A 14,534-nucleotide genomic window follows, 5' to 3' on the forward strand; every position below is an offset into this window, starting at 1 on the left:
TTGCTGCATATATGTCCTCTCCTCTTGTGTGTGTTTCAAGTGGTGTTACACCCAGCAGGTCCTCACAGAGCTCCCTCTTATCTTTGTGAAAAAATCTCACATACACCAAAAGCTGGGCATTATCAGTAACATCTGTAGATTCATCAATTGCCAAAGAAATGCATGGTGCACTCTGAATGGCTGCATCAAGCTGTGCCAATACATCATCTGCTAATATTTCAGATTTTCTGGTTGCTGTTGAAGCTGACATTGGGATTTGTTTGATTTTTTCACACATCTCGTCTTTTTGTTTCCCCTCAAATAATGTCTCAGCAACAGCATTTAAGCACTCCTTCACAACTGTCCCATCACTAAATGGTTTTTTTTGTTGCCCCAAAATCCACGATACCTTTAGAGAGCATTCGTTTGCACGTTGCTGGGCTGTAAATGTATGCGTGATGAGTCGGGTAGACCTGTCATACTGGGCTTGCAGTTCGGTTATTTTGCTTGCCCTCAGCTCGGACTTCAGGGGAAAACTTTGCTCAAACGAGCTGTGCTTTGTTTCGTAGTGCCGCTTCACGTTGCCACTTTTAATTAATGCGACGTTTTCGGAGCATATGAGGCACACTGGTTTTGAACTGCCTGCCGGAAGAATGAACATAAACTTCTCCGTCCATTCATCTTTAAAACAACGGTTTTCCGCATCGACCTTCCTTCTTTTGGAACAAGCCATGTCTCTTCCTCTCTGCTCTGGTGCGCCGGCCGTGCAGGGTAAACAAAGGATTTGATTGGCTCAACGGAGTGAAGCAATTGCCGTATTGACTCGAGTAGCAGCGCCCGCCGTCTATAGTTCAGACCGTCAGAAAAAATCCTCCATGAAAATCGTCTATTCTCGTAAATTTATCAGAGATTGGTCACGGCTCACGGGTCCGGACAGAACCATCACTCGGTCCGAGTCCGGACTGAGGTCCGCCATTTGGTGATGCGTGGAATAGGAGAACAAGTCTGTTGGACTGAGGCTTTATTTGTATTCAATCCTTCACAAATCTGAAGATCACACGCTGTCTAAGACTCACCTACACACTGGAGACCATTCCTACAAAGCCTTTTCTCTTTCACCTTCCACTGTTTGCTGAGATTTACATCAACACCATTTCATATAACAAATATAGTCCATCAAAACTGATGAGTCATGTTTACTTATGCTTTATCAGTGTGGAGTGTGAAGAACCTGGACCATCAGGAAGAAAACAAACAACCTTATTTATGTTCACTTACTGTGGGTCAGTAGATTGTTGTCCTTTGAAGTCAATGGGTCTGCCCATGGACTCGTTACTTCTAAAGGACACACAACTGGGTTCAGGTCCTGGTCCAGGTCCACTTAGTCTGGGCTCAGTTCTGGTTCAAACACATACAGAGTTGTGAGTGTGAAGAACCTGAAGCCTCATTTATTACATGTTGATAAGCACAGATCATTCAAATCAAAATATGTTATTGATAAAGTTGTGTGTGAGTGTAGAAACAGGTGTAAATCTAAATATAATATAAACACCTAGTGGTAGAACAGTGAATTGGGGCAATTTTTTGCAACAAAACTATTTATGTGTGTTTTATCCAATCTGTGTGTCTGTATTTTGATCTCTGTGTCTGTATTTCAATCCGAGTGTAGAATAAGTATTTGTAAACATAGTTGTCTGTATGTAATCTGTTCTGTGTCTGTATTAACATCCGTATGTGTGTGTCATCAAACCAGGACATTCTATTGGCTGTCTCTGTGCATGTGACTTTTGGAACACATTTGGAGAATGCAATCTGTAATATTTAAACTTGTAACTTGTGCAATACCGTTAAAATCCAGCAGTTGTTGCTGGTACCAAGTGACCATCAAATTGGAAACAAACTTCATAATACTTGAAAAAAAAAAAAAAAATCGAAACTAAATAACCAAAGAACAATCAGTACATGGATTGGTGTCATATGTGTTTGCCTGTTTCGTCTTTGATGTAATATATTATTATTATTATTATTATATGTCTCACTGTCACAAGGAGCCGAGGCAACGCTTTATCAATTTATCATATTTATAATTAGATTTGATGGTTTTGTAAAAAAAAAAAAAAAAAAGAATTATTAACATATAGGTAGTTTGGTTTCAGGAATAATCCGTCAACAGCACAAGCACTAATAGATTTAATAAAAAATAACCTGGTATTGAGTGTTCTCAGATCTAAAGAAGGCGTTTGATACAGTTTACTACAATATACTTATAAAAAAAAAAGAAAAGGGGTAATGTAATGTAATGTTTTGGACTGGATAAAAAGTTATTTATGTAACAGAAAACGGTTTGTACAGATATAACAGAACACATCATGTTGTTTAAATATTATATGTGGGGTACCACAGGGGTCAGTTTTGGGGCAAAAAAATTTCATAATGTATATGAATGTAATTTGTAAAGTAAGTGAAAAACTAAAATATGTGTTATTTGCAGATGATACCAATATGCTTTGTACTGATGTGGACTGATGGCAGCTCTTGAGGATGGTCACTATGGAGATGTGTAAACTAAAAAAATAATAAATTACCATTAAACCTAAAAAACTAATTTTATGTTATTTGGAAATCAGAAAAAAAATATATAGATGTAAAAGTAAATATAGACAATATTAACATAGAAAGAGTGAACAAAGTCACATTTTTTGGTGTGATCTTGGACCACGGGATCTACTGGAAGTCACACATTAAATACATTAAAGGGAAGATGGTGAGGAGTATTTCTATTGCTGTTCTGGGCAAAACAAGGCTAATTCTTAATAAATAAAAAAAAAGCATTGCACACTCTTTATTGTACACTTGTTTTACCATATTTAATTTACTATCTTGAAGTTTGAGGAAATACATACATGACGAAGATCCAACCGTTATTCACAATGTAAAAAAGATCCATCAGACTGATTCATAACACAGGATACAAAGAACACACACATGGATTATTGTTAAAAACACCAGATTTAAAACTCCAGATCTCATCAAACTCTAAACTGTCCAAGTGATTTATAAAACAAGTAAAGGTTTACTTCCAAAAGGGTTGAGAAAAGATTTTTAGAGAGAGAAGGAGAATATAATTTAAGAGTAAAACTACATTTAAACATACAATATGCTAGAACGACATTGAAAAAGATGAGTATAACAATATCAGGGGTTAAATTATGGAACTGTCTAAAGGATGAAATAAAACAAAGCACCAACATAAACCAGTTTAAAAAGCTTTTGAAATCATATATCGTTAGTAAGTATAAAGAAAGAAGAACAATTATTTTACCTAGGACAGCATTAATATATAATATGTACATCCATCCATCCATTTTCATCCAATTTAGAGACTCCAATCAACCTTACAGTCATGGACTTGTGGGAGGAAGCCGGAGTACCTGGAGGAAACCCACGCAGCACATGGAGAACATGCAAACTCTACACAGACAGGACCCAGGTGTCCACCCCAGGGCTTGAACCCAGAACCTTCTTGCTGTGAGGCGGATGTGCTAACCACTATATATTGCCACTCTAAATGTATTTGATGACATTTGTGTCATAAATATAAAATAGTTTCATATTAATATGATGTACATGTCATATACATCCGTGTATGTATGTACAGTATATATGTTTGATGTGAATGTATAAACTACATATATAAAATTTGTGCAGAATATATATTGAATGTTTATTGTGAAAATAGTAATATAAGTAAAATAATGTTTTGTGTGTGTGATATTATGTAGAGAATAGGGATGTAACGATTAATCGTAAGGCAGTTAAAAATCGATTTATAGGTATCACGGTTGATATCGATTTTCTGAAAATTGAATCGCAGTACTTTTTTTAACCAGCAGAGGGCGCTATCCACAAGTGTAGGCGGCGGGCGGAGTCTGCTAATACTTTCTTTTTGGCCGCCTTCTACTCTTAAATATGTTAATAAATGATTCAATACCCCTTTAGCACCGAAAGAATATCTGTAATATTACTTGAATATCTGTAAAAGTCATGTTTTTCTATTAGTTCTGTCTGCTAGCATATCATCTCTTCTTCACTGCAAGATATCTGCATGTCAACCGACCACTGTGTTAACAGCGCCCTCTGCTGGTCCAAACAAATATGACGTAAATCAGTGTAATCACGTTTTTTTTTTTTTTTTTAAAGTCCAATTGTTAAGGCACAAAATACATTTTCAGTTGCACTTTTAAAAGAAAAAGAACTATTATGCAGTTTTGCATTGTTTATTATAGAACCATAATTTAAATTAATAGGCTTCATTTTCATTTGTATTATTCCTTTATTTATTTCATTCAAGATTTATTTTTAGTTAAATTGCATTGTTTTGAATTGTTTATCAAGGAATTCTTTTGACAATGAAAAATGAAATGAAAATATTGTAGTATTTTCTAGTTTTTTTCCCAATAAAAAAATTTGTCTAGTCCCATTTTGTAAAATAAATCGCGAGAGAATCGTATCGTGAACCCAGTATCGTGAATCGAATCGTATCGGGAGTTGAGTGAATCGTTACATCCCTAGTAGAGAATCTTGTTTAGTTTTATTGTGATAGGGTAGCTACTGTATATTATAAGCTTTGCTTCAACCTACACACTTTCAGCTGAAGAATTACACAATTGAGTGTTTGTTCTGCTTTGTTATTCTAAGACTATCAAAAATAAAACTCAAATTCAAATTGTTTTTAAGCACAGGTTTACTGATAACCTGATAAACCATTTGCTGGTAACTTTAACCACCAACATGAGTAGTTTTTACCATTTGTTTGTTACATGCTGAGACTCTAACACACCCTCATTACTTCACTGTAGAAAATATGTAAAACCAGTACACGCACGCACGCACGCACGCACGCACGCACACACACACACACACACACACACACACACACACACACACACACACACATTTATAGCTTTGGTCGTGTCAGAATCCACTGTTCACTCATTCTTAAAGTGATGCTGCTACCATATATGGTCAATTGGAGGCGTGTCTTATTGCTAACAATCATTGGTAGAAAGTGAAGTCACATGATCTAAACTCTAACACATGTCCATCATGATCTCAGATCAACAGTTAATCTCATCATCAACTAAACACTTCATACACGTCTCAACAGAAGCTCATTGAACCACAACACTAACACATAGTGTTACCATGGAAACACACTGAACTACACAATACTAACAACAAAGATTATTACATTAAATACATCTGATCTTTAACTTTGAATGATTTATGTCAGGTTTGATTATAAAATAAGATCTTTGATGGTTCTAAATGATTGTATATGATGTGATAAAGACTAAATCAGTCATTTACAGTAATTAACAACATTTGTGCTTTGGACAGATGGACATGTGTTAGAGTTTAGATCATGTGACTTCACTTTCCACCAATGATTGTTATAAATAAAAAACTGCAAAGTATCCTGTACTTTTTATTGAGATGATCACAGTCTTCATGTGTTTAAACCATCAGTAATAATATGTTTATATAAATATACGTGTTTATCTCCTCTGTTTACCACACAGTATATGATCCATTCATTGATCAGAGATTAATACAGTTTATTTTATATTGTTAACAAGCATTGGTCCTAAAGTGTGTTAGTGTTTGAAAAATGTGCTGTAAAAGTTTAGTGTTTATCAGGTGGTGAACTAATTATAATAATGTATAATTATTAATAATAATAACTAGTGACTGAGGAAATAGTTGGTGACTGTATTTAGTGTGAAAACAAAGAAAAGTGATTAACACTTTAGTCCACATGGACTGAGAGATGAATCAACACTGCTGTGTGTACGACCTCTGTCCACACGCTTCATAAATACTGATTCTTTTTGTACTGGTGCACATTCTACATTTCATTGGTCTGAACGTATTTAGAACCAGTTCTATGAACGGATCAATAAATGAGGCCCCTGGACCATCAGGAAGACAACCAGCAACCTTCTTTATGTGGACTCACTGTGGGTCAGTAGATGGACCTCCTTTGAAGACAATGGGTATGTCCATGGACTGGTCACTTCTAAAGGACACACAGCTGGGTCCAGGTCCAGGTCCAGGTGTGAGCTGCTTCCTGGTCCTTGAACACACACACACACACACAGACACACCCACACACCCACACACACACACACACACACACACACACACACACACACACACACACACACACACACACACACACACAGTGTAACACTGATGTACACAGGTGTGAGTGCTGAGCTCTGACGTGGTCTCACCTCTGATCTTCAGTCTGGATCTCATGTTGTTCTTTCACCGTGTCCTGATCCATAGCAGAGACACAGCTATACACACACACACACACACACACACACACACACACACACACACACACACACTAGTTTATGTTGCCAAACCAAGTGTGCCATAGAACGATGTTCACACAAACAGAATAAATATTAAAAATAGTGCTCCATGTGCCCCCTTTTAACTTTGAGCACCTGCCCCCATTCCTTTTATTTATAATTTATTAATTAATTAATGTATTTTTATGTAATTCTCGTTTTCCCTCTCTTCTACCAATCTATTGTGTATGTGTCTGTGTACGTATGTATATATATATATATCTGAATTTAAAGCAATTTAAACATGAATACATAAAGTTTATCTTCTCAAAGCAGAAGTGTTAAAGGGATAAAATTGTAAATATGTGTGTGTATACTTGTGTATGTGTGGACAGATGAATGTATAGTTGATCACATGAATTGTATAATTTTTATAGATATATATCAATGAGTTATGTGTATATACTGTATATATGTATATTGACTTGGAAAAAGTACATACACTGACCTGGAAAAAGCACATACAAGTAGTTAAAAACAAAGAAATTATAACAAATACTACAAACCAAATCACTGAAGACAATCTATTCTTCCCTTGTTGGGCCACATTTAAATTACTGCTCAGAATTCTGGGGAAACACCTACAAAACATATCTTTAACCTTTATTTAAACTTAAAAAAAAAACAATGAGAATTTTATATAAGGCATCACACAACGCACACACAAATGAACTATTTGAAAAGGCCAAATACCTAAAACTGCAAGAAATAATACACTGCAACACACAAATTCTAGCATTTGGGGCATCACTTAAAACACTCCCACACCAAATACAAAAACGTTTCACATACAAACACACTGCTTATGAACTAAGACATAATAATGTGTTTATACAAGAAAGGATTAAATCTAACATTGGAAAATACAGCACTGTCAACAGAGCTATCTCCAGCTGGAATAACCTTGATGCAGAGACAAAACAAGCTGCAAACTTGACTAGATATAAAGAAAAAACTCGGAACACATTCTTACAAGAATACATGATCAACACATCGACGAGATGGAATTTATCAACTGGTCAATGAACACAATTGACTCAATCTTCACGAACAGAAGATCACAACAACACGATGAACGCAAACAACGGCGGGGAATGAAATCTGCAGGGAAGAAGGACAACACGAACAATGATGGAGAGGAGGAGGAATAAAAAAAGACAACACTGACTACAGATGAGTATGAATCCTACATAAAAAAGAACAAACCAAAGACTGTTTTACCAGAGAGACAAGCTTTGATGTAAATTTTCTGTGTTTTAAACAGGGGACGGGACCTAGATGAGCAAACTGCTTCTCTCGGCTCCTTTTTTGACATGTCCAAAACAAAAAAAAAGAAATAACAAAACTTCTGTGAATGCAACCATGTCGGAAATAAACTGAATAAATAAAAAAATAAAAATAAAATATTTATAGAGTAAATATGTGTATATTATAAGAAGATGATATGTATAGTACTAGATATTACATGTGGTAGTCAAATAATTATATACTTCCTCCTACTCCTTTTAGAACATGTACAGGCTTCACCAGCAGGATATATATATATATATATATATATATATCCTGTATACTGTATACAGTATATATACTGTATATATATACAGTATATATACTGTATATATATATATATACAGTATATATATATATATATACAAGGATGTGTACAAGGGTGCTTTTAAAACATTTTTAGATTGTTTATATGTGAATGAACATGGCCATGTGTGAAAATAAACTGGTTATTAATCACAGTTATTCATGCTGCATCAGGGTCCTAGCTACCACCTCTTTAAAACAGTGCTAATGGTACGACCCACATGTGCTGCTACAGTCTGAACTGTGGATGTGATGTGGAGCAGGAGATAGAAAGCAGCATGTTTTTCCTCAAAAAAGGAAACCAGGACAGAAAGTCAAAGAAAGGGAGAGAAGGTGAAATGAGGGAAAACAACTGTTTACTCAGTTCTTCAGAGATTAAAACACTCACATCTTTTTTAGACAATATATTATTTAGTTTGAAATTAGCTACAGGCACTCACACATTTAAATACTGGAACATTCCTTTAGCACATCAAATATTAAATAAAAATAAATGTAGTTATCTTTTTTTGAATACTACATGTTGCTGCCACTAAGTCTTCAATAGGTATAGCCAGAGGTTCCCTATGATTCTAATCATTCTATATATACCTTTTATTAACCTTTGTACACGTTTGCTTTGTCCGTATGTTAGTTATACCCCGCCCCCCCCGAAAAAATAAAAATAAAAAATTACCAGCTGCCCTTTAAATTGTAGTAAAAGTATGTCACAAACACAATATTCAATAAACTATTAAATTATAGTAGAACATATTTTATTAAATACAAACAATGGATATGGAGTCATTAGGCTATTGCAGTTTTTTTCAACCTTGAGGTCAGGACCCCATGTGGGGTCAGCCTGGAATAAAAATGGGGTTTATATGTCTTGTAACTGATTAAAAAGTAGGTAAAAAACTGATTCTATTTTTTTTTTTTTTAAGTTTTTTTTAATTATTGTTTTTCAAATACACATCACACACAATAAATATCAAATAACAGTTTCCGATATGTAAACTTTTTCAAATATACAAATCTAGTTCAAATAAAATACTGTATATAAATATATAATCCTGGCTACTCTGTATGTGTAACACACTTTAATAAACATGATCAGAAACTAATTCTAGGAAAAAAAAAAGTCTCTGGAGTTTCTGGACATTTGTGATATTAAAATGGGGTCACAACCCAAAAAATATTGGGAACTTCTGGGTTAATGTGAAGAAAAAAAATAAAGCTTATATCAGAATATTAGTATAGATTAAAGGTGAAAAAAAGTGTACATATTAAAAGTTACAGGAGGGGCCCAACAAGATGGTTTGTACCAAGGGCCCAAAATGTGGTGCTACGCCCCTGCCTTTCCCCCACATATTAATCTATTATTAACTTGTTGTTGGCTCCTCCCCTCACCCTCCAATAGCACAATATTATAATTATTATAATATCACACACTTACTGTATTATAATGTCAACGATTTGTAAAAACTGTCTGTGATCGATGGTATTTTATCTTTAATTGTCTCTGTTTTTGTGTTGTATATGACAAAAATAAATACATGTATCCATATAGACACACATGTACATCCGTACATAAATATATACATACAGTACATGTACATATGTATATATACTTACATGCATGCATGGACAGAATATCTATATACCGTATTTTTCGGACTATAAAGCGCACCGGATTATAAGGCGCATTGTCAATGAATGGGTCTGACTGGGTCTATTTTCATACATAAGGCGCACTGGTTTGTTATTATTATTATTATTATTACTTATTAAGACACATTAAGCGAAACAAAATACAAAACAGTACCGGGACATATCACTCCACGAGGCGCCTGACTAAGGTAGCCCTAAAGTGAAAAAAATCCATCAAGCAGTGCAGCTTCATAGTTTACCAAAGTTGTACTAAGTTGTACTTGACATATTCATTTCAAACATAAGGCGCACCTGATTATAAGGAGCACTGTCGATTTTTGAGAAAATTAAAGAATTTTAAGTGTGCCTTATCATCCAAAAAATACGGTATACATGAATGTATCTCTCTCTCACACAGACTCAAACCTTTTCTCTGCAGAGTTTGTTCCTGGAGGTCTGCTGTCCTTCCTGTTTCAGATGTTGGTCAGTTCTTCATCAGTGTGTGTGTGTGTGTGTCTGCTCTGTGACTGTGTGTGTGTGTGTGTGTGTCTGCTCTGTGACTGTGTGTGTGTGTGTGTGTGTGTGTGTGTGTGTGTGTGTGTGTGTGTGTGTGTGTGTGTGTGTGTGTGTGTGTGTGTGTGTGTGTGTGTGTGTGTGTGTGTGTGTGTGTGAGGTGAGGACTCCTCCACACCCTCATTCCTTCCCAGTATAAAACATATGAAACCAGTTTATCCTCATTCAGCTGTGATGCATCACCAGTTACTGTAATTAAATACACCAACAGCTAAACCTGTCTTTGTTCCAGAGCCTTTTCAGATTTGAATGTAGTCCTAGTAATAATAATCACATTAAAAACACACTTCAGATCAGGCTTTACATCACCAGGATGTTTGGGACAATCACAGTTACAGTTTTTCTCAGTTGTTAAACATAAATACTGCTATTTGAGACACAACATGGAACTCATGCACCAACCCTCCCTGAACCAACTCTGCTAAAATACAAACACAATCCCTGCTTTACACTTACATTTCAGTTGTAAAACACACTTTTTTCTAAACACTACACACAATTGTCTGCAATTGGCACAATTTTCAAAATGTCTTGTTTTCACCAGGAACACACTGTCATTTATTATTATGAAGTTGATTGCTCTACTGCAGTGTTTTTCAACCACTGTGCCGTGGCACACTAGTGTGCCGCGAGAGATCGTCAGGTGTGCCGTGGGAAATTATCCAATTTCACCTAATTGGTCTAAAAAAAAATTTTGAAAAAATATTAATTATTATCTGCAAATAATATACCATTGTCGAGTGTCCGTGCTGCAGTAGTGACTAAAGGTGCGTGCACACCGAACGCGACAGAAGCGATGCCGTTGCCTTAAATCGTCCCTGATCGGTAGTTTGCACATAGTGGTGCTTTTTTGTCAGTCCATCGTTTCATCGCTCCAGCGACGCGATCACTAGGGAGCTGTGTGTGTGTGTGTGTGTGTGTGTGTATGTGTGTGTGTGTGTGTGTGTGTGTGTGTGTGTGTGTGTGTGTGTGTGTGTGTGTGTGTGTGTGTGTGTGTGGCCCCGGTAACAGGGTAGAGACAGAGAGAGAGAGAGTGTTGATGACGTCTTTTTTTTTCCTTCTTGCTCCGCTTCTACGGTTAAATGATCAACTTAACAGAGATATTAAAGGATGACTTCACTCAGAATGTGTTTGATCAGTAGTTACTGTGGTTTTAAAGAAATTTACCGCTTTAATTTTGAACCTGATACTTTGAGGAAGTAGAACAGCCTCCGCTGCAGCCGTCAACACTGAAGCGGGAGCGGGAGGGAGGGGCTGCTGCCTCCGCTCTACAGACAGTGGAGGACGGGAGATATCGCTTCACGTCGCTTAAAAAGTTAAAATTTTTCAACTTTGATCATGCAAGTCGCGTCGCTGAGGGGGGGATAAATTGACGTTGCGTCATTTACATTGATTTTTAATGTAATCGCATCGCTTCAGTCACTTCAGTCGCGTTCGGTGTGAACCCACCTTGAGAGCGTAATCATGTAAAACTCTTCCATAACACTAGATGGCAGCAGGTAGCGAATTTCATTGTCCGTTGAGACAAGAGAATTAGTGAGGCATGAAAGTGACAGCTGGCGGTAAAAGCATTGTGGGTAAGCGAAACTACGGTGACAGTGATGGAGAAGTTTTTGAAGAAGAAAAATACCAATTCCGAACTGGGCCCTGGACAAAATTCGGACCCAGAAGAAGGCCCTAGTATGAGTGGAGGAAAGAAAGCAAAGACGGTGAGCTCGAGGCAATACAGCGAGAGTTATGTTTCATTTGGATTTACTTCCACCGGGGATGCAACGACACCGATCCCGTTGTGCTTGGTGTGTGGCGAGAAGCTATCCAACAGTGCTATGGTACCAAGCAAGCTTAAACGCCATCTCCAAATGAAACACCCGTCGCTTCAAAACAAGAATAAGGAGTATTTTGTTCGCCTGCCTGAACACACGGAGAAACAGGCAACATTTATGAGAAAAACCACAAAGGTAAATGAGAGAGCCCTTAAAGCTAGCTACCACGTAGCTGAACTTGTAGCTAAATCAAAACGGTCCCACACTGTGGCAGAGACATTAATATTACCCGCCTGCAAAGCCATTGTAAATGAGATGCTGGGACCTGAAGCGGTTAAAGAAGTAGCCAAAGTCCCTCTCTCAGATAACACAATTGCCAGACGTATTGATGACATGTCTGCCGACATCGAAAGTGTGGTTTTGGAAAAGATTCGTATCAGTGAGAAATTTGCGCTGCAACTTGACGAGTCCACGGATATTAGTGGACATGCTCAACTCTTGGCCAATGTGCGTTTTGTGGATGGAGACGTAATCAGAGAAAACTTTCTGTTTTGCAAAGCTTTGCCAGAAAGAACAACGGGAGAGGAAATTTTTCGGGTCACATCAGAGTATCTCGAAAAAGGAGGACTTAAGTGGGAAAACTGCACGAGTGTCTGCACTGATGGAGCCGCAGCCATGGTCGGGCGCACCAAAGGCTTCGTTAGCAGAGTGAAGGAAACAAACCCAGATGTGATAGTTACGCACTGTTTCTTACACCGTGAGGCCCTCGTTGCCAAGACTTTGCCAGCAGAACTAGCCCCTGTGTTGGATGATGTTGTGGGCATGGTAAACTTTGTAAAGACACGACCAGTGAAAAGCCGTATATTTGCGTCTTTGTGTGAGGAAATGGGAGCGGAGCATAAAGCCTTGTTGTTTTACACGGAGGTCCGATGGTTGTCGCGCGGCAAGGTGCTGGCCCGTGTGTATGAGCTGCGGGAGGAACTCAAGGTGTTTCTGACAAATGAGGGGTCCGATTACGCAAAACTGCTTGCAAGTGATGAGTGGTGTGCAAGGCTGGCATATCTGGCGGATATTTTTCATCATCTGAATGAACTGAACACACGAATGCAAGGCCGGAATGAAAACCTGCTCACAAGTATGGATAAAATAAATGGCTTCCGTTCAAAGGTGCACCTCTGGCAACAACATGTGGAAAGTGGCAACCTTGAAATGTTTCCACTCACCAAGAAATGGCAAGATGTTCACACTGCTGCACTGTGTGAGATCATTAGTAAACATCTGAAAGGAGAAGATGTCATTTTATTTCTCTTCAGCCTCCACTGATAGCCTTGACTGGGTTAGGGACCCATACAGCTCAGCAGTTTTTGGAAAGGACATGACTTTGTAGGAGCAGGAGGAACTAACTGAACTGAGACAAAATCGTGGTCTGAAGCTAAGCTTTGCTGATCTACCTTTGGACAGTTTTTGGTTGACTGCTGCCAAGGAGTTCCCCATTCTGGCAAACAAAGCTATTGTGACATTGCTCCCATTTTTCACGACATATCTGTGTGAGGTGAGCTTCTCAAGCCTGACTGCCATCAAAACTAAAAACAGAGAGCGACTGAGAGCTGTTGAGGAAGAGCTTCGTGTGTGTCTTTCTTCAATTCCTGCCAGGATATCAGCTCTTTGTTCATCCAAACAGGCACAGATTTCACACTGAGTGAGTAAAATACACTGAGATTGACATTTTGTACATGTAACTCTTCATATTTCTCAGTGTAGAACAGTGAAATCTTTCCCAAATAGTATTGCTTCTGTCATAATAAGCACGATATTTCTGTATTCCTGGTAATTAATAATTTTGGACAGAATTAGAGTTTGCAAAACACTTTGACGTTTTCTACTACCTTTAAGACCACATTGTTGTTTCATTTGTTATGTTCAAGCTGTATTTTTGAAGTGGACATGATAAGTGCACTTTTTATTTGAAAGAAGAAATACAAATGATGATAAAGTCCTTTATTCTTTGTGTTTATTTGATTCCTATTCAAGACACTTTGATGAGAATGGCTATATTGTTAATATAGGCTACAGAGTATCATTTTTTAACATGTTTGGCTGGTGGTGTGCCTCGTGATTTTTTCAATGAAAAAAATGTGCCTTGGCTCAAAAAAGGTTGAAAAACACTGCTCTACTGTGCTCACTGACTGATCACATGACCAAACACCTGTCACACAGTTTTACAATTATCAATCAGAGCTTCAACATAAAAGGACAACAGGTGAGTGTTTCTGTTTTGGACCAATGGATGCTAATATTGGAAACAGAGGCGGAGCCAGAGGAGTGAGAGGAAGAAGAGGAGGAAGAGGAAAGCAAAGGACTGTAATCTCTGATGAGATCTGAACCACTTTGGTTGGTCATGTGATCAATCATGGTGTTACAATGAGGGAAGTCCCCACATTGTTCACACACTCAACTTTGAATGAAAAAAAAAACATCTTTTACGCTGGAAAATATGGAAATAAATGCTTTGTGAATGAGCTTCAAACTATTTAAGTTGTGTACAAATTAATATGATTTTGCCAAATTAAATTAT

The 14,534-nt window shown here is 37.3% G+C and overlaps 1 protein-coding gene across 1 annotated transcript; it reads left to right on the forward strand.

Annotated features, from left to right (window-relative positions):
* The first annotated feature begins 11,797 nt into the window (after positions 1 to 11,797).
* LOC114459554 (SCAN domain-containing protein 3-like) lies at positions 11,798 to 13,282 on the forward strand. The gene has a single exon (XM_028441760.1). It carries the CDS (start codon positions 11,798 to 11,800, stop codon positions 13,280 to 13,282), a length of 1,485 nt encoding a protein of 494 aa, XP_028297561.1.
* The last annotated feature ends 1,252 nt before the right edge of the window (positions 13,283 to 14,534 follow it).

This window comes from Gouania willdenowi, unplaced genomic scaffold (assembly GCF_900634775.1).
Source record: "Gouania willdenowi unplaced genomic scaffold, fGouWil2.1 scaffold_32_arrow_ctg1, whole genome shotgun sequence".
Taxonomy (NCBI): Eukaryota; Metazoa; Chordata; class Actinopteri; order Blenniiformes; family Gobiesocidae; genus Gouania; species Gouania willdenowi.